We start from the raw sequence: 19,746 nt of genomic DNA on the forward strand, positions 1-19,746 counted from the left end.
TCCTCGTATCTCAAACTGCTCATAAATCAGGATATTCTTATCTCATTGTATTATTGTACTAAAGTCTAAAATACTGTGCAATATAATATAATATTAAATACATAATTTAGTATATCACAATATAATATAATTTAAAAAAATAAAATGTACATAGCATAAAACAATATTTATTTTATGTAATGCATAATAATGCTAAAAATGTTGCAAAAGTTTGGATGGTATTCTAATCACACATTTATAGTCAAATATTATATAATGCTCATATTAAATAATAAAATGCATAAAAATTGTGTGAATATTTGAGAAACAATTATCATCAATAAACAATCATAAGTGGCTTCGATTGTATATATTTCTATAGTATACAATCAGTTGTTTGTATGCTATAGAAATATATCCTACATTAATTACACAAGTTGACATTATACACTAATTTATGAAGGATAGAAATGAATGATAGAAATATGAATTCCATTATGGCTCTATTTCCAAATCCATGGAAATACTAAGGCTTTACAATTTATTTTATTCAGCTGCTTTCATCTCTGGTTGCTGTCTTTCCAACTTTTGGGTTAGCCATGTTAGTATTCATATGACAAATAACAACTTTGCAACAAACTTGGTTCATATTGGAGCGCTAATAACGGTACAACACCATTGTTAACAATAGAGAGTGAAGTGCATGCAAATATTGGGATGCTTCACACAGCCCAAGTGTATGACTGAATATTCAAGCATGTAATTCTAGCGCAAAGAGATGAACCAGTCACCAGCAACATAAGGAGCTGCATTAAACAATATTTGTATAGGCTAACACTAGCTTCTAGTATTGGCAAGGGAAGGAGTTTATCTCAGATTTGACCAAACGTCCCTGCTTTTATTAAGTTGGTAAAACTCATGGACTCCAATTTATATATTAAATGGACATTTCTCTTCTTTTTTCAGCCGGAGTATAGCCTTCAACTTCTGACCAGTAAGCTCAGATTTAAGTTGTGTCTTCTCCTGAGCAAGGTTAACAAGGCTATCTGAATGAGCTGTCTTCAACTATGCTTTATTTCTTTCAGTATGTTGAGGATCAGACAACGTCCTTTTAGCCTTAGTTTTTCAACATACACTGTACTTGCTTTTGGTTCGATAGGCGTAAGAAGGTTTTCAATTTGTTGGCAATTGACCATCTCCTACTACATGTAAACATAGTTAAAACAGCACTCTCATTACGTGTCTGCACAGAAGCACCTATCCTCCCTTGTCACAACAAGCACGTGTTATAATTGTTACCAAGTTTTTGACCATGGTTATTTTTGGTATTCAGTAACTGTATTACTTCTATAACTGAAGTATGCCTTCCTTGATAATGCATTAAAACATTTCTACATGACAATCTATTCCTACTTCTATTGAAAAAAGCAAAGTACAAACTAATAAATTTTCAGAATTTAAATTTCTAGAATATCCTTTTAGAAAATTTTAAAAATGCAATGCATAACATGATGAGAGTGAAATGAAATGCTAGCGGTGTTTGATATTGACAAACTCTTTCGGGCTCATAGCTACATGTTCATTGAATCATTCATTCAACTGCATATAACAATCTTACATTGGTTAACAATATCCTCGAAGGTAAAATGAGTCTCCGAGGCTCTGTGCTTGATCGAGCCAGGAGCTTTTTTACTATGCAAAAACTTTTTATTTGCAAAAATCTCACTTCGGGTGGCATGAGCAATGTAATAAGAAGCAAACAGCTCATCTAGTTTTTAAGCAATCAGTGCCAAGGGATATTCTACAAAATACATTGTATCGATTATGATTGATGTCGATTATGGATTATGATTATCGATAGTGATTGATATCATTATTATGATGATTGGTTGATTATGATAAGCTGTTTCGCACCATAGGAAGTAGCTTTGGTATTCACAGACTCTTTATGTCTGCACAATGCAAACCTACAAAAACATGTTTTTGTTCACTGGGCCTTAAAATAAAATTCTTAAATTTTTCTCATTTCCTCGTCAAATTTTAAAAAACTTTATTGAAAAGTTTAGATGCTTTTTTATGATTTAAGGTTTTGTGTGTTGTTTTGGGTGATCCGACTGCCAGATGTTTCAAGAATAAAAGAGACAAAACGGAAATCGACCAAAGTTGATCTATACTCAAGTACTGACTAGCACTACTAAATAACACAGTACGTGTATGTATAAATGGGAATGACTATAGCAGCCTGTTTGGCTATTTGCTGCCGATTGCTCTGCCTCTGAAACTGTGTTATAGTTTACAGGTACACAGTCTAATGTTTACTCTTTTTTATAAAGAAGAAAAGGAAATTACTGTCTTCCCTTTTTTGCTTCACAAGAACCAAACCACGTGACTCCAAGGCACTTGAGTATATATTTTATTAAATCTATAATGGTACAGCTAAATATGCGATAAATATACGAGGTCTGATCCAAAAGTTCCCGGAATTGAGTTGTATACTCGTGCATATTCACACGATGGAAAAACCCATTGCAGGGTTGGCTGGGAAACACCTCTGGAGTGTTGTCACAAAATTTCAGGTTGCTATGACAATGCGTTCTCATGTGAGCTAACGATATGTCAAGGTCTGTCCGGTGCTTCGGTATTTTTTTAACAAATTTATCGTCATGCCTAATCAATCGGAACAGCGTATTTGCATTAAATTTTGTGCGAAATTAGGGAAAACAAGTACTCAGACAGTTGAAATGTTAACTATTGCTTTTGAAGATGCTGGTCTATAAAGAACACAAATTTTTGAGTGGTACAAACGTTTTTGTGAAGGTAGAGACAGCACTGAAGATGGCGCGAGGTCTGGCAGACCAGCGTCGGCAAGAACCTGCTCGTAAATTGACAGTGTGAGGTCACTAGTCATGCCAGATCGACGTTTAACCATTAGAGATATTTTGAGAGACTGGACTTATCTTTGGAACTGTTCAAAAAGTTTTAACTGACAATTTAAACAATTTTTAACAGATTAAACGAGTCGCAGCAAAGTTCGTGCCAAGCTTGCTGACTGATGACCAAAACGAGCTCAAGATGCACGCTTGCAACGATTTTAAGGAAGCTTTCAAGAATGATCAAAACTTTATTTTAAAGGTCGTAATATCCTTGTTTTTCCTAATTTCACACAAAATTTAATGCAAATGCGCTGTTCCTGTTTATTAGACATGATAATAAAAAAAAAATTTTAAAATACCGAAGCACCGGACAGACCTTGACATATCGTTAGCTCACATGAGAACGCATTGTCATAGCAACCTGAAATTTTGTGACAACACTCCAGAGGTGTTTCCCAGCCAACCCTGCAATGGGTTTTTCCATCGTGTGAATATGCACGAGTATACAACTCAATTCCGGGAACTTTTGGATCAGACCTCGTATAACTAACTGTACAGTGTGGAACTTCTAGGTGATCGGCTCTTGGTCTCTTCTGCAGCGTCTTTTATAGCTCTTGACGATGGCTTGACTCTACTCCTAGATGGTAAGGCCGATTTGGTAGCCAACCCTCAACTAACCAGAAGTCTTATAGAAAGCTACTGAGTCAAGCTCGGCCGGGTCGTGGCGCTGGTTGCCTGGGCTATCCTTTAGCTCAGTCTGGCCCCGGCAATCGACTACCACAAAGACCAGTGTGCTGACAGCCTGGTGCGCCATGAGAGACAATCATGTGTAATCACTATGCACACAATTATTTTGCAATGCTGCAACCTTGGTCCGGTGGTGCACTAATGCACTAGCTGGTTATCAGTGTGCCCTGCTGGAAAACATGGATACACGAGTTCAAATTTTGTATGGGGCCACTGTTTTCCTAAAACTCTAGCGTAGCTTTGGACAGACAGACAGCGCGTATATAATAGTAAAGACTTATATAAGTTTTGTGAAAGAGCTATACGATATATTTCCCTCAGACATTTATTGCCTAAAGTGCATATAATGTATAATATATACATTATATGAAGTATATAATAGGATATAAGACGTTGTTTATACATTGTTGAACTTATGCAGAGTATTAAAACTTTTATGCTCTATGAGTCAGCAAGCAAACAAAAAGTATCCATAGCATAGAGCAACAATATCATAAGCTCTTTTCATTAGCCTGATTCAATAGACTTTAAACAATGTATTTTATGCAGACATTGTGAGACACAGGTGTCAGCAGGTTCCTGAAACAATTCTATTTAACTCTTTACCTACAGATTTCTGTTACTTGTTCTCGTATAATTAATCTCTGCAGGAAAGATTCTGTCTAACAAATACTCAGTAAGTTGGCTATAAAAGCAAGAACTTTTGCTTTAGAGCTTCAATTTAGAGTTTTCCAAAATTATAAGAAAGTTCTTTGTAAAAATCGATGCATTTGAAATACAAAAGTCACGTTCAGTACTTTTTTCTAGTTTAGTCAAAATTGTGAATTATTGACGTTTCAATATTTCTATTTGTGTACTTTAAGCACCTTATTTTTTATATCTTTGTTTTTTTTGTAATTACAATCAGTATGCAATTTCCTCTTTGATATTTACAGCCCATATATAGTCTTCAATGAAGTAGATGCTGATGTTCTATGGTATATTGTTTTGATGTGAAAAATAGCCAATAGCACAAAAAATGTTGATATCAGCAATGCAGACTAGATGTACACTTATATTTTGTTTGAGCCATAAAAAAGTTCCAACAAAAACTCATTTTAAAACATTTTACCTAAAACCTGTAGCTGTATTTAACACTTTTAAACACAAAAATTCTAAGCATTTCAATCTCCTGTTACTCTGTTGCCATAATTATAAGCAACACACAGTTTACCGATCATGCTCTGCAGGAATTATAATTCACGAACTATATGCTGTTGCACCATAAAGATAAAACTAAATTAATTCTTAGTTATTAGATTAATACCAGCGAGACAGCCAGGTATACTCTTTCATCTTCTTTCAACAAAACAGATCACTAAAGTTTTATTTTAATTTGCCTCTTATAAAGGGTTTGCTTGTTTTTAATATTTCTTCTCACGAGGCACTTCAAGAATAGAGTATTCTTGTAATTCTGTTGTTATAATGATAATCAATACAATTTAATCATCCTGCTCTGTAAGAAGTAAAACTAAAGGTTAGACAGTAGTGCTTAATGGAGGAGAAAATAAGGTCCATCATTGGTAAGGAGATCCTACCACTTCTCACTGAATGTCAGGCATAACTTATAAGTATACAAAAATATAATTCTACAGTCTTGTTTCCTGATGATGTAATTTGACAAATTGAACAAACTTTAGAAAGACAGACGATCAGTAGGTTTTCTTCAGGAACTCTTATTTTGATTATATGTTGGTCTTATTACGAGGTTGCAAGCATCAGTGCCTAAATGCTATGTTTTATTATAACAGTCTATACTCTATAGGCCTATATTTGTTTTATTTTAATTTAAAACAAAACAAAGCTGTTGTTTGATAAAATTGAAAATTCATAAAGGCTGTTGTCACTGATGACAACAGCTTATTTATCCATTATAGACAATATACATGACTTTTGACATTGACGTCCATTATGAGAGAGCTGGTCACACACAAAAGAGCAGACTGAATGTGGCCTTCTGACTGAAAGTTGGAAAGAGTTAACAACTCATAGAACAAGCCAACCAATGAATACAGCTCACACAACAAGCCAACCAATGAATACAGCTCACACAACAAGCCAACCAATGAATACAGCTCACACAACAAGCTACCGGTCTGCCACGTGACTTTTCAATTTATCATATTCAGTTCTTTATAGTTGAATGCAACTTTCACATTGTATGTTGCATTTTACAAGCATTGTTTGTTTAAAAATGCATATTACTAATTATAAATTGTCATCTTGACCTTGGCTTGTGGTCCTTGAAATTGGTCAGTTGAGAAGGCAGCTAATGAGGGAGATACTTGTTTCAATTCTTTACTCACTGGTTGCCTTGTTGTATGAGCTCTATTTCATCATGAAGATTTTTCTAGAGAGTTTTCTTTTTGCGAGAAGTGGCCTACCCGTGGTACATTCATTCTAGCATATGGAGATAGGCAGGGGTGCCTCCCAATTTCTTTTCTTTTTTGCCTCTCTCTCATCTTTGCTCTACCTTCTCCTACGGCTTTCCTTTACTATTCTTCTGATCGTCTCACGTAGCGATCGGTGACTAACATATGCCAAAAGCTTTTTATCTGAGATTAGGTGTTGCCTAGAAATATAGATGAGATAAGAATTATCTCTATAGAATGAATAGCCCTATGTATATTAATGCCTCCAAGATAATCTTAGTTTAAACCAACAACGCATGCAAACTATACAAATACCGAAGGCCTGTTGCACAGCATCGACTGCTCTAAACCTGTTAGTATCTCTACGAAGGGATTTTATTGACCGAGATCAAAAGCACTCATTTGCGTCTCAAGGCTCTGTGAGTATTAGCACGGATTTACTTATTTCTTCAAAATGTTTGCCAAGTCGATTTGCCTCTGCTAATGCTACACTTCACTGTTTTAGAACTATCGTATGACAGTTTCTATGTGTTCAAGTGATGTGTGCGACTCCCAAATCTTTACTAACTTTTCAATATACATTTTTAAGATTTGATAGTAACACCAAAAGGTGAATGCAGTTGGCTCAATTTTGCTATAACAGCAGTCACGTCCCTTCATTTGTTGGTTTGTCTAAAGCCATGCCTAGACCTTAGAAAAAAGATTGCTTACTACAAGAGTAGAACCCGCAACATTTAGATTGAATTCATCTTCTTCATGATTTGATAGTTACAGCAAAAAGTTAATGTAGCTGATTCATTCTTTACTATGATGAGAGCCATGCGCATTCATCCCTTCGTTTATTACAAGCAACCCTTTGAAAGTTGAAAAAGATTGCTTCGTGCAGGATTTGAACATGTGACATTCACATTGGTAGACCGACTGCTTACATCTGCACTAATCAACCACCTTGCTGTCAGGCCAGACTAATTATGCAATTATTTATCAAACCTGATGACCTCTCAAGGTCAGGTTACTAGCAAACTTAGAGTAGTACCAAGACTTTATAGTTAGCTCTTCATCTTACTGTTGGGTGTATTATTCAGTCATAGCTTCTCTACTTACCTATTATTTGACATTTACTCTGATGATAACGTAGAAATGTTTAATCACTTTAGGCAATTTTAGGTTCAGACTGTTGAGTTGCTTTAGTTTAACGTAGTTTCTGGTTAGTTTGTCGGTTTCAGTTTGGTAGTGGCATTTCATTTTCAATAAGCTTTGGTTTCCTTGTATGTTTTCGTTTAATAATGACTAACCATTTGCCCAACATTGCCCGGCATTTCTTCAATTTTCAATCAGATTGCTTGCAGGTATGTGTAGATTTTAGCACAAATCGATACAATGCTTTCATGACAAGAGTCAGTGAAAGCATTGATTTAATGCCATTGTGGTTGATGCATGAGAAGGCATATTCTTGAGTTCGTAATCAGGTAGATCAGGTTGATTATATGAAAGTTTAAAGTTCAAAGGTTGCCAATTACCCTATCTTGACTGCCAGGATTTATAAATATCATGGCTGTCAGATCACATGAACAAAAAACAAGATCGCAAATTATCTTAAATATCAATACTTTCTAATAAAATATACTAGGCGTTGATGTTAGTAAACGTTCAGCTAAAGTCCAATGGTAAACCCTTTAACTCGTCTCCATGGTGAAGTATTTTGACTGCCCAAATGCAGTAAACTTTCTGTAGATAGTCTCTTAGCCTTGTGTTGGTGTCACGAGTGGTATTAGCAACTGAAATCAGTTCATCGTTATATGGAGGTGAATAAACTTCATTCACAGCAAAAGCACCAACAAACCTTTCCTTCGAACAATCATGGAATATAAAAGAATGCTGAGAGTGGATCGACTTTTTCACATTAAACTAACCATATGTAGGTTAAGCGTAGAGCATTAGCAATCTGCTCTTATACATGTAAGTCTTCCTTGGTGCAAAATTTTTTTAGTTTCGTAAAGCACCACTATTATTGTAACTAGAATTATTTCGCTAAGGCAAACAACAGTTGATTATTTATACTTATAAAACTCTGTTTGTCTAATAATCATGTAAATTTTGCTAACTTTATAATAAATACTTTTAGCTGAGAAGATGAGAGTTCATCTACTGGCAGCTGTTACCATCTTCACCATTAGCTCAAGTGCTCGCGGGCTTGTTGATGTTGGTATGTATATGTTTCCAAAGCATAAACTGTATAATATATAAATATATATATATCAGATAACTTGTATGTTATATATAAGCATATATATAATTGTACTTAATATGTATTGCTAAATTATATATATTATAAATGTATTACTATGTATATTACTATATATATATTACTTATACAAATAAGAGTCTATTTATGTTATACATATATATATATACATACATATACATACATATACATATACATATATATATATATATATATATATATATATATATATATATATATATATATATATATATATATATATATAAGAAGGGTACAAGTACTTGGGGATTATGCAAAGCAACATCAACCAGGAAGCCGAGGTACGTCACAAAGCCATTACCGAATACTAAAAACGCCTTCGGCAGGTCTTACGGAGCCAGCTCAATGCCAAGAACCAAATCATGGCAATAAATACCTACGCACTGCTAGTAATAAGATATCCAGCAGGCATAATAAAGTGGACTGAGGAAGCCAGCAAAGAGACAGATATAGCAACTCGTAAACTGCTGACCATGCATGGAGCACTCCACCCAAAATCTGATACCACTAGATTGTATCTTGATAGGAAAGATGGCGGTAGGGGACTCAAAAGTGTACAGCAGACAGTGAAAGAGGAGGAGCAAAGCATCAAAGCATATGCAGCCTCCATGGTCATCTCAGATAAGTTGCTAGCTGAATTTCAATCGGCTGCTCTTACAACGGACCTACGCCCTGATGATGAGAAAATTGACTGACACACGAAACCTCTTCATGGTGCTTACCACCAACAAATATCTAAGGTTGGCGATCTTCACCAGACATATATGTGGCTGAACAAAGGAAACCTAACGGCCAATACAGAGTTGCTAATCATGGCAGCCCAGGAGCAAGTGCTCCCAACAAGGCAACTCCAAACGAAAATCCATCACACTAGAGGCGATCCTAGATGCAGACTGTGCAAAGATGCACCTGAGACCATCCAACACATCATCAGTGAATGCAAGCAGCTAGCAGGAAACGCATACATTGAGCGGCATAATCATGTCGCAGGTGTTGTGTATAGAAGTCTATGTGATGAGTATGGCCTTAATAAACCACAACACTTGTGGGAAGCTCCTGGTAAGGTCAATGAAAATGACCGAGCTAAGATCCTCTGGGACTTCTACATCCAAACTGACAAGCATGTCTGTTTAGATAAAAGCATAAAAGGATAAAAGCATAAAAGGAGTGTAATGACTTTTACATAACAATATATAGTTTAGTTACGGCAGGCCTGGGCGGCAGGCTTAGCTATAAAGTGTTACATAACCAAATATATGAGGAATGCGTATGTAAGGTTATAATAGTTGAACACAGATATCTAAAGATGGCATAATTAGTATATTTGTCCAGTCCGCCACAATATATATATATATATATATATATATATATATAAATTGTTTCCACACCCCGGTTAACCCGTATGGGTGGTAGGTTCTGCTTTAACCCGGGTCTCCTACCAGAGATCTGGGAGTTTGAGCACTCGCCTCAAGATCTTAGCTGTTCCTAGTAGCGGACTTTTCTGCAACTCACCTGAGTTGATTGCTGTTGGTATTTGGGCAAGCCACATTTTATGCGCCGGTATTATTGCGCCCAGTGCCCCGATGACTACTGGGATTACAGTTGTTCTTACATTCCAGCATTTTTCAGTTTCTTCTCCAAGAGGGAGATATTTCTCTACCTTTTCTTTTTCTTTGCTGTCTATATTGTAGTCATTGGGTACTGCGATATCTATTATAGTAGCTCTCTTGTTCTCCTTGTCCACCACCACTATATCTGGTTGGTTTGCTAGGACATGCTTGTCAGTCCGGATGTAGAAGTCCCAGAGGATCTTAGCACGGTCATTTTCATTGACCTTACCAGGAGTTTCCCACAAGTGTTGTGGTTTATTAAGGCCATACTCATCACATAGACTTCTATACACAACACCTGCGACATGATTTTGTCGCTCGGTGTATGCATTTCCTGCTAGCTGCTTGCATCCACTGATGATGTGTTGGATGGTCTCAGGTGCATCTTTGCACAGTCTGCATCTAGGATCGTCTCTAGTGTGGTAGATTTTTGTTTGGAGTTGCCTTGTTGGGAGCACTTGCTCCTGGGCTGCCATGATTAGTGACTTTGTATTGGCAGTTAGGTTTCTTTTGTTCAGCCGCATATATGTCTGGTGAAGATTGCCAACCTTAGATATTTGTTGGTGGTAAGCACCATGAAGAGGTTTCATGTATATATATATATATATATATATATATATATATATATATATATATATATATATATATATATATATATATACTATAAATTCGTAAGAATTATGAACTAGTATTACTAAAATTAAAGTGCTCAACAATATATTGGAGCAGCTATATACTAATAAATTATTTAAAAGCAATAGTTATCTTTTTTCTCAGCTGAGAAAAAAGATAAGTATTGCTTTTAAATAATTTATTAGTATATATATATTTATATATATATATGTATATATACATGTATATATATATATACATGTACATGTATATGTTCTTGCAAATTAAAATTTTCATGCGAATCATTGCTACTGAATTTCCACCTAGCAGCAAACTGCATAAACTATTTAGCAACAACAACTGCAAGATTAACTATAGCCTCATGAACAATATAAGACATACAATTATGAGTTAAAACAAATCAACGATAAGCATAACACCAACAGGAGGGAAAACCAAAGAATATAATTGCTGCCAACAACAAACTTGCCCGCTAGAAGGAAAATGCTTTTAAATAATTTATTAGTATATATATATATTTATATATATATATATGTATATATACATGTATATATATATACATGTACATGTATATGTTCTTGCAAATTAAAATTTTCATGCGAATCATTGCTACTGAATTTCCACCTAGCAGCAAACTGCATAAACTATTTAGCAACAACAACTGCAAGATTAACTATAGCCTCATGAACAATATAAGACATACAATTATGAGTTAAAACAAATCAACGCTAAGCATAACACCAACAGGAGGGAAAACCAAAGAATATAATTGCTGCCAACAACAAACTTGCCCGCTAGAAGGAAAATGCTTAACTCGATCACTTATATACCAGGAAACAGTGACCACTGCAGACACTACAAACTAACACCTATGTTGGGCTTACAGAAGGCACATTTGAGATGTGCCTTTGAGAGAGCTTTTGTGGTTGATGTGCTACACCAACCACAAAAGCTCATTTAAGCACACCAATAAAAGACTATCAGAGGAGCTATCAAAAATATATGGAAATTAAAAAACAATAACATTATTTTCAGCATGGATAGGAAAATTTTCCAACTGCATCCTCTTTTAATAATATGTCCGGGAGGAGTGAGCTTTGCCTTTGGGAAAAGCATTTTATAGTTTACAAACCACATTTAGCATCTCCTATCAAAAGAAGCAATATTCTTTTTAAGTGTAGGCATGCCACAAAGTTTTTATTAAGTTATTGTGTCACTTAATAATATTTCCTAATTATATAGCTTTAACATCATGATTTTACAAGCTATATCTGTAACTCTTAATAATTCCTTTTAGATTGTACTTAACAAAAGATTTTACAAGCTACATCTGAAATTTTTAATAATCCCTTCTAATTATTTTAACCACCTGATTATGTATATTTTACATAGGGCATATTCTATGAGGAAAATTTTATCTACTGAGTTCAGTCGTTTTAGCTGTACAAAACTAAATAGTAATTAAATGTTGCCAACTTTTTAGTTCTACGGTTTAAATACATTTTACATATGCTCTACGTAGCATTGAGCACTTTTCAGTAGAGGCACACAAAAAATATATATAATTATACATGTATGTGAGTGAGTGAGTGTGTGTGTGTATATGTATATATATCTAGGTACAGTTATAAAAAGGTCTTTGTTAATATCTTTTAAGGTGATATTAACCGTTTGCATACAAATCCAACAAATATTTAGAAAATATCATTGCTAGCCGCTTTAATAGTTTTTTACCTGATATTCATTCTTTTAGCAAAAAAGTCATGGTTCTATGTCAAACCAACTATTTGATTTTAGTGACTAACTTTTGTCTTTTTTGTATTCTTGTATGGCATAAATTGGAAAAGACTTCTGCTTAAAATCAAACCATTTTGATAAAGTAATATATGTAATATATGTAACGAAGGAAATTGTTAATCATTCATGCGAATTCACATTCTTGAGCTTTTAATCAGATACATGTAGGTCATAACATATTTATTTAGAAAATGAAATTTTTAAGATTGACAATTGAGATTTCAAACTGTTTGAAGAGGGCCTGCTATTGCCCATGAAATAAGCTATAGATAACATGAGGTGCTCTGAATTTATGATTTTCTTCTGTTTAAGACTTTCTTATCCTCACAGGATGCTACTTTTATTATTTTGAAAATTATTTTGCAAAACCAAAAGGTCATCTGTTTAGCGTTGTTGGCAGGCTTGATTTAAAAAACTCAATTTTATGAGTTTGAGCACCAAAAATATTTTATCCGAGTGTTCAAAAGCTGTGTATGTTATTTCTTCATCGCGACAAGTGATGTATCAAGCAAGAGGACATGAGTTTATAACATGGCATAAAAACTATGTATACAACGTGAAAAAAAGTAAACATAAGAAAAAGTATATAACTTTTCTAAGAACTTGCGCTACTGATGCCCACTTAGCTTGACTATCAACAACTGAGTACTATCAATAAATCAATCAACTAATTACATGGAGGAACATCAACCTATTAAACTTGCTAAGATTTATGAAGCGCTAGCTAACGTAAACGTTTTTATGTTATTCACCTCAAATAATACAACAAATACAACATTTTAATTTCCTGTAGCAATGAAAAGGTTATGATATGGCAGTTAAGATAGCAATCATGTTCCATAGGTAAAGGGCTTATCCTCAGTCATATGCCTAATTCTACAAAAGTTTCTTAAGTGTATAGATATTAGTTGCTTAAGCAGGTTTCTCCTTTATTCAATAAGAAACTGCGGTCTAAGTTTTATAGCCTGGATTTTTCATGTCTTTTTACCCAGAGTTTGGACTTGGTACAGAGCAGCCCACCAACTATTACCGAGCTCTTAGAGATGATGATAACATAGAGAAAGTCACCTTGTCATGTGCAACAAACAAAGCTATACATATCAGCTATTTTAAGGTACACCGATGCCCTCGGACCTTTGCTGCCAATGCAACTTTTGGTAAGTTAATGAACAATATTGCAATATAATTATAATAATAACTATAATATGTTGTAACAATCATAATTTTCACTATATTCTTTACTATAGTAAGAGCAGTGTCAATTCATCTGTCTGGACACAGCTAAACGAAGTATGGGTGCATCAAACAGAAAACAAACACAAATATTCAGATTTGAATTATAGGTGGATTTGAATGTATAGGGGTATACATTGGGAGTATGTGTAAGGGGAGGGGTGTCTAGGAGGTATGCGTAAGGGGTATGCGTAGAGGGTATGCGTGGGGGGGGGGGTATGCATTAAGGGTATGCATAGAAGGCATGTGTAGAGAGTACATGTAAGGGCATTCGTAAAGCATATGTGAAGAGTTTGTGCATAGGACTATTGTAGAGGGTATGTATAGAGGAGTACGCATAGAGATATGTGCAGGGGGTATGCAAAGGGGGTGTGCACAGGGGGTATACTTAGGGTATTCATAGGGGTGTGTGTATCAGGTATGTGTAAGAGGTATGTGTCTGATAATGCATAGCGGTCATGACTAAGGTGTATACACAAAGAGTATGTGTTAGGAGCATGTGTACAGCGTATGCACATGAGCTAAATGCGAAACATGTGAATTGCAATGGCATATCATTATTTTTACAAACAACAATAATAGCTATTGGGATCATCAGAATACATGGTGTTATAATAACAGTAAGCCATAGATGCCTCTCGAGCGTTTCACCAAGGTCAACTTTTGTTGATTTTAAAGTTTAAACATTCTGGCACTCAAATCACCTCAAACATCAACAACAATCACAAATAATAGGAAAATGCTGATGTTTTCCAATAAAATCACTTGAGTTTTTGTTTAAATTTATATTTAGTGGTTGTCAGCCACAATATCCAATCGTTAAATGCATGACATATTTGCTTAGAGAATGTCGGAAAGTTCTTGTCCGATTCAGTTTGAGTTGATAGTGTAATATACACATCAATTATTCACTGCCGAAAGAATGGTGTAGAGGTTAACTTTATGTAAAAGATTTATTACATAATCTTTCTTTACATAGAAGACCCCCTCTATGTAGAGAAAGACTCTCTGTAGATGATGACTCTATGTAAAAATGGGCTATATGCAGAGAATGACGCAATGTAAAGGACAACTCTATGTAGATGACAACTTTATGTATAGGAAAACTTCACGTTGATGATGACTTTATGTAGAAGGTGACTATCTATAGAAAACCTTTATGTAAAGGACCACACTATGTAAAAGATCACTCTACGTAAAGGATGGCTTTATGTATAGGATTCTTCTATGTAGATGGTTACTCTATGTAGAAGAGAACTCTATGTACAAAATGAGCCGATGTAGAAAACGGCTTTAAGTAGAGGGCAACTCTATGCAGAGGACGACTCTATGTAGAGGACAACTCTATATACATGTAGATGATAATTTTATGTGAAGCAAAACTCTACATAGAGGATGGCTGTATGTAGAGGATGCCTTGATGTAGAGGGTGGCTCTATGTAGAGGATGACTCTATGTAAAGGATGACTCTATGTAGATGATGACTCTATGTAGAGGATGACTCTATCCTTTAAACAATGAATAGTTTTTTATATCAGTGATCTTTCCTCTATGCATAAAAAATGACAAGCGCCTTAAACAGAATACATAGTCATCATAGCCACACATCAATTGGATTTATGTTGTCTTTTAGAACAAGACTGTGAATGGATAGATGTATCTACTGGCACCTGTGAAGGAATAAGCGGAAGATGTTTTTTCCGAATCTATAATTTAGTCATTTACAGTCACAACATCCAGAACAGAGTCAATTTAACATTTCAATGCATCCCCAGTAAGAGTTAACCGTTCATGTCTGCTTTCCTTCCTCAACACTCACTGAGTAGTATGTGAGGAGACAACTCTTGCATTGATTCACTACTAGTTAATAGATATTAAATTTATTTTCTCCTAAATTCCATGGCATAGGCAAATCTAAATAAGGTTTATACTGCTATAAATTTGAAATGATATTATATCGATTTAACTCAATTTTCAGTTTTTAAAACTTCATAACGGAAAGTATTTTTAGAGGACATTGTAGTTTAATCTTGAACATTTATATTAGCTAAAAGATTAAAAGAAGCTAGCGCAATGTAAATCATCAGTTCTATAATATGTGAACAAACTTTTCATAATGTTTTAGATAATAATAATAAATGAGTACTTATTTTGACTCATTTTACTTATTTTAAAGTGTAATAAAATGCTTAAAGTAAATGAATAATTCTTCATATGTGTAAATAAACCACGGAGTGTTACCGTTCTACTATTTGTCTTCCACCATGCAAAGCAGCAATTTTTCAATTCTTCGCTTTAGATGCACAGGTACATGAAATGGATTCCGCAATTTCAAATACCCTCAGCAGCTTTGCAATACCAGTCTATTTGGCTACACCATCTTTCCGTTCTCGTGGAGGAACCTATCCAAATCATGCCCATTACATCTGCACAGTTGAATCGGATACTTCTGTCAATTTGAAGATAAAATTCCTCTACTTGGAGCTGGAGTCATACTCGTCTTATATATGCTATGACTACCTCTCCATCGGGATGTCAGGAAACACTAGTATGTATATGTTCAAGCGCAGTGTATTATATTATAGTATATTATAGTATCATAGTATTTATATATATACCTCATATATATATATGTATATATATGTTTATATATATATACATGTATATGTATATATATGTTTATATATATACATATACATATATATATATATATATATATATATATATATATATATATATATATATATATATATATATATATATATAGGTAGTAAATAGTTATCAAAGTCGACAGTTCTTAATACGTTTTATATAAATATTGATGTCTATACATTTATATATCTATACGTATTTACTAGGTAAATGCTTGTCGTTGTCTTAGTAATACAAGTCTTTGCGTAAAAAAAAATTTCTTCATTTAACATATAACAACAGTTACCATTCTAACTTTCAAACTTCACATCATGACAAAAGTGTTTTCTGCAGTTTAATTAAATTAAGACAAAAAATAAAACAGCTGTAAAAGTTTTCAAACTTTGTCAAACAACTGTAAATTTCAAACATAATATCATGAGGAAAACGTTTTGTGTAGGTCAAATAGATTATGAAACGAAATAAAACAACTATAAAAGTTTTTAAATGTAAAATAATTAGCAAAATTAGCAAGTAGTAGCTACATGTAAGTTAATTATGTTTTGCTCCAATTCTAATATAAGATTATTTGGTAATGATACAGTTAATGCTAACTGAGAAAAGAATAATACCAATTCGTGCATAGAAGTATAAAAAAGATTACCGTTCCAGCAGAAGTTATTTATCAAAACTTTGAATATGATCATACTGGTGCCTCTCGATACTGGTACAAGTTTATAAATAAAATATCGGACAGTCTTTGTTTGGTACTTTTTCTGACCAAACGGAGAAAAAATGTGGAAGCTATTCCTAATCAAGATAATACAATCATTGGCGTGAAAATTATTGGCTCTGACCAATTTAGCAATTGAACCTTACAAAAACCGGAAATGAAAGTTCACAAAATCCCAAAAAAGCATCATGTTTCATAAAGTTAATAGGGTTCATATAATTTCAATTAATACGACATTTAGCGTGTGAAATTGGGAAAAGGGTGTATACAGTATATAGTAAGAGCTATGAATCATAAAAAGTAGAGCTGCACAATGATCGCGTTAATTAACCGATTAACGCAACCAATACAAATAAACGATTAACTGAGTTGGGCCAATTAATCTTCAATTAAAATACAACCAAGGTGATGATCTTGATGTGGTTCCTTTCCTTTGTATTGTTTAGTACCATACGTTAGTAATACTAACGTAGCGGGTTACTACCATTTAATTTACTAGCAAATAAATATTATGACAAGCAACACTTTCTAACCAATAAATTAAGCCACAATTATTTTGCACTCGACTATGAAAACACAGTGAGTCGCTAACATTAAACGTGTTTATGCAATACAATGCACAAGCCCCGTGCTGATCTAGCCGTAAGCGGCCATAATGTTAAATGTTTGAACATGTTTCTAGGTAATAGCAACAAAAGTGATTTCAGCATTATTTAATATCTTACAGTTTGTTTTTGTTTATTTTTAAAAACTTTCCCAAGTAAATTATACATGTATTTTCATTTTTCAAAAAAATCACAATCAAATTTCAGCTTCAGAATATTAGTAATATAAGATTGACACTTTATTGGAACATGAAAGCAGAAAAATGTCTTCCACCCTAAGTAGCGCATTTCTGTAAGTTGTTGGAAGCGTAAACAAGAAAGCAGTGTGCAGTATATGCCAGAAAGAATTTGCTTACCACCATAGCACATCATCATTAAGATATACTTTAACTAATTCTCATCCTACCGTGCAGAATTTATTACCAGCTGTCGCAAACAATAACTAATACTACTGACTACTGGCACTACTGTCTCCTGTGAGCGGCTATTCTCTAAAGCTGGCAATATTGTATGTAGGAAGAGGGCATCTCTTTATTCAGATAATGTGAATAAATTGTTGCCTCAACTCTTGGCTGACTTAATTATAGACTTTCATAGACAGTTTTCATACTCATAATAATTATTACATTGTAACTTATGTACATTGTACATAACATGTACTACTGCTAACAATTGGTTAAAATATAATTATTCTACATGTAGACGTCTTATTTGTTTTTGAATATGCAGGTTTTTGCTAGATTAATTATAAGATTAATTGAAGATTAACTGGTTCAGACCAGTTATTAATCGCGATCAATTTTTATAATCGTTGTGCAGCTCTAGTAAAAAGCCTTTGTAGACTCGTGGTTTCCCATCTACATACCCGTCAACATACCCATCTATGTACTTGTCTACGTACCCATCTGCGCACTCGTCTACGTACCCGTTTACAAATCCATATACGAATCCGTTTATGTATCAGTCTACATATTTGCCTACAGATCTGTCTACGCATCCGTCTAGATATCCGTTGACGCATCCATCTACGTGTCTATTTACCTATCCGTCTAGGCATCTGTCTACATAACCGTCTACGCATCAATCTACATGTATGTATCCATCTACATACCCATCTAGGCATCCGTATACATATCCGTCTACGCATCCATCTACGTATCCATCTACATATCCGTCTAGGCATCCGTCTACATACCCATCTACGCATCCGTCTACGTATCCATCTATATATCTAACTTTATATCTATTTATAAATCTCAAAGTTGGTCTGTGTGTACTTCGGTATGTCCGGCTACAGCTATTAAAATTTTGGAATAAAAATCTTGCATCACGCTGGATTTGAACTTATGAAGATTGCCACACTAGGTGTGTAATCTAATTGTTTAACCAAAAGTATATAAAAGATTTTACAATTCATAGCTCTTACTATATACTGTATACATCCTTTTCTCGATTTTATACGCTAAATGACATTTTAATTGAAACTCTATGAACTCTATTAGCTCTATGAAACACAATGCTTTTTGTGTTTCTGTAAACTTCTATTTCCGATTTTTCGTGAGGTTCAATTATTAAATTGGTAAAGGCTAATACTTTTCTTGCGGACAATAGTATTATCTCGAGTAGGAATGACCTCTACATTCTTTTTCTGTTTAGTCAGACAAAGATATACCTGATAAGTTTGAATGAAATCTGTAAAATATTTGAAAATACGTACTGTTCATGAACACACACAAACTCAGAATGACAATTGAGGTATTTAAGTACAGATTTAATTAAGGGGAATACCTTAGTTGGACTTATAACAAAAAGTACACGTAAATCCAATAAATAACATTATTCTTTAATAGATTTGTTAAAAGGATTCATTTTACATGCACCACAATGAAACTACGTTTCATACAAGTAAACAGCAAAAACGTCAGTATGATTTAATGATTATAAGTATTTGTTTTCAATTTTCTATGTAGCAGTACAGTATTTTGTTCTGTTTTAACCTGTTTTTGGACCCAATCAAATAATAATCCTGGCTTTTAAGGACTTTACCTGGTTTTATGCATATATAGCTCAGCTATCATGGTCTGTAATCTAACAAATGTTGGTAGGGCATTTACAAAATGTTATTGCCAGCTTATGTTTTCAAATTGCGGCGTAGCATTACAGTAGCTTGTTCTGCTCCAAAGATTTTTCTTTGGCCCATTCAAGTTTTA

General features: G+C 34.1%; 1 protein-coding gene across 1 annotated transcript in view; it reads left to right on the forward strand.

The window, feature by feature from the left end:
- Positions 1 to 8,143: 8,143 nt before the first annotated feature.
- The window catches only part of LOC137407976 (uncharacterized), a 20,185-nt gene continuing 8,582 nt past the window's right edge, over positions 8,144 to 19,746 (forward strand). The window contains exons 1-4 of the mRNA XM_068094364.1: positions 8,144 to 8,216; positions 13,327 to 13,491; positions 15,201 to 15,341; positions 15,867 to 16,115. Of these exons, the coding sequence (XP_067950465.1) occupies positions 8,144 to 8,216; positions 13,327 to 13,491; positions 15,201 to 15,341; positions 15,867 to 16,115 (628 nt within the window). The remainder of the gene's footprint in view (positions 8,217 to 13,326; positions 13,492 to 15,200; positions 15,342 to 15,866; positions 16,116 to 19,746) is intronic.

Source organism: Watersipora subatra, chromosome 11 (genome assembly GCF_963576615.1).
Source record: "Watersipora subatra chromosome 11, tzWatSuba1.1, whole genome shotgun sequence".
NCBI classification, from domain to species: Eukaryota; Metazoa; Bryozoa; class Gymnolaemata; order Cheilostomatida; family Watersiporidae; genus Watersipora; species Watersipora subatra.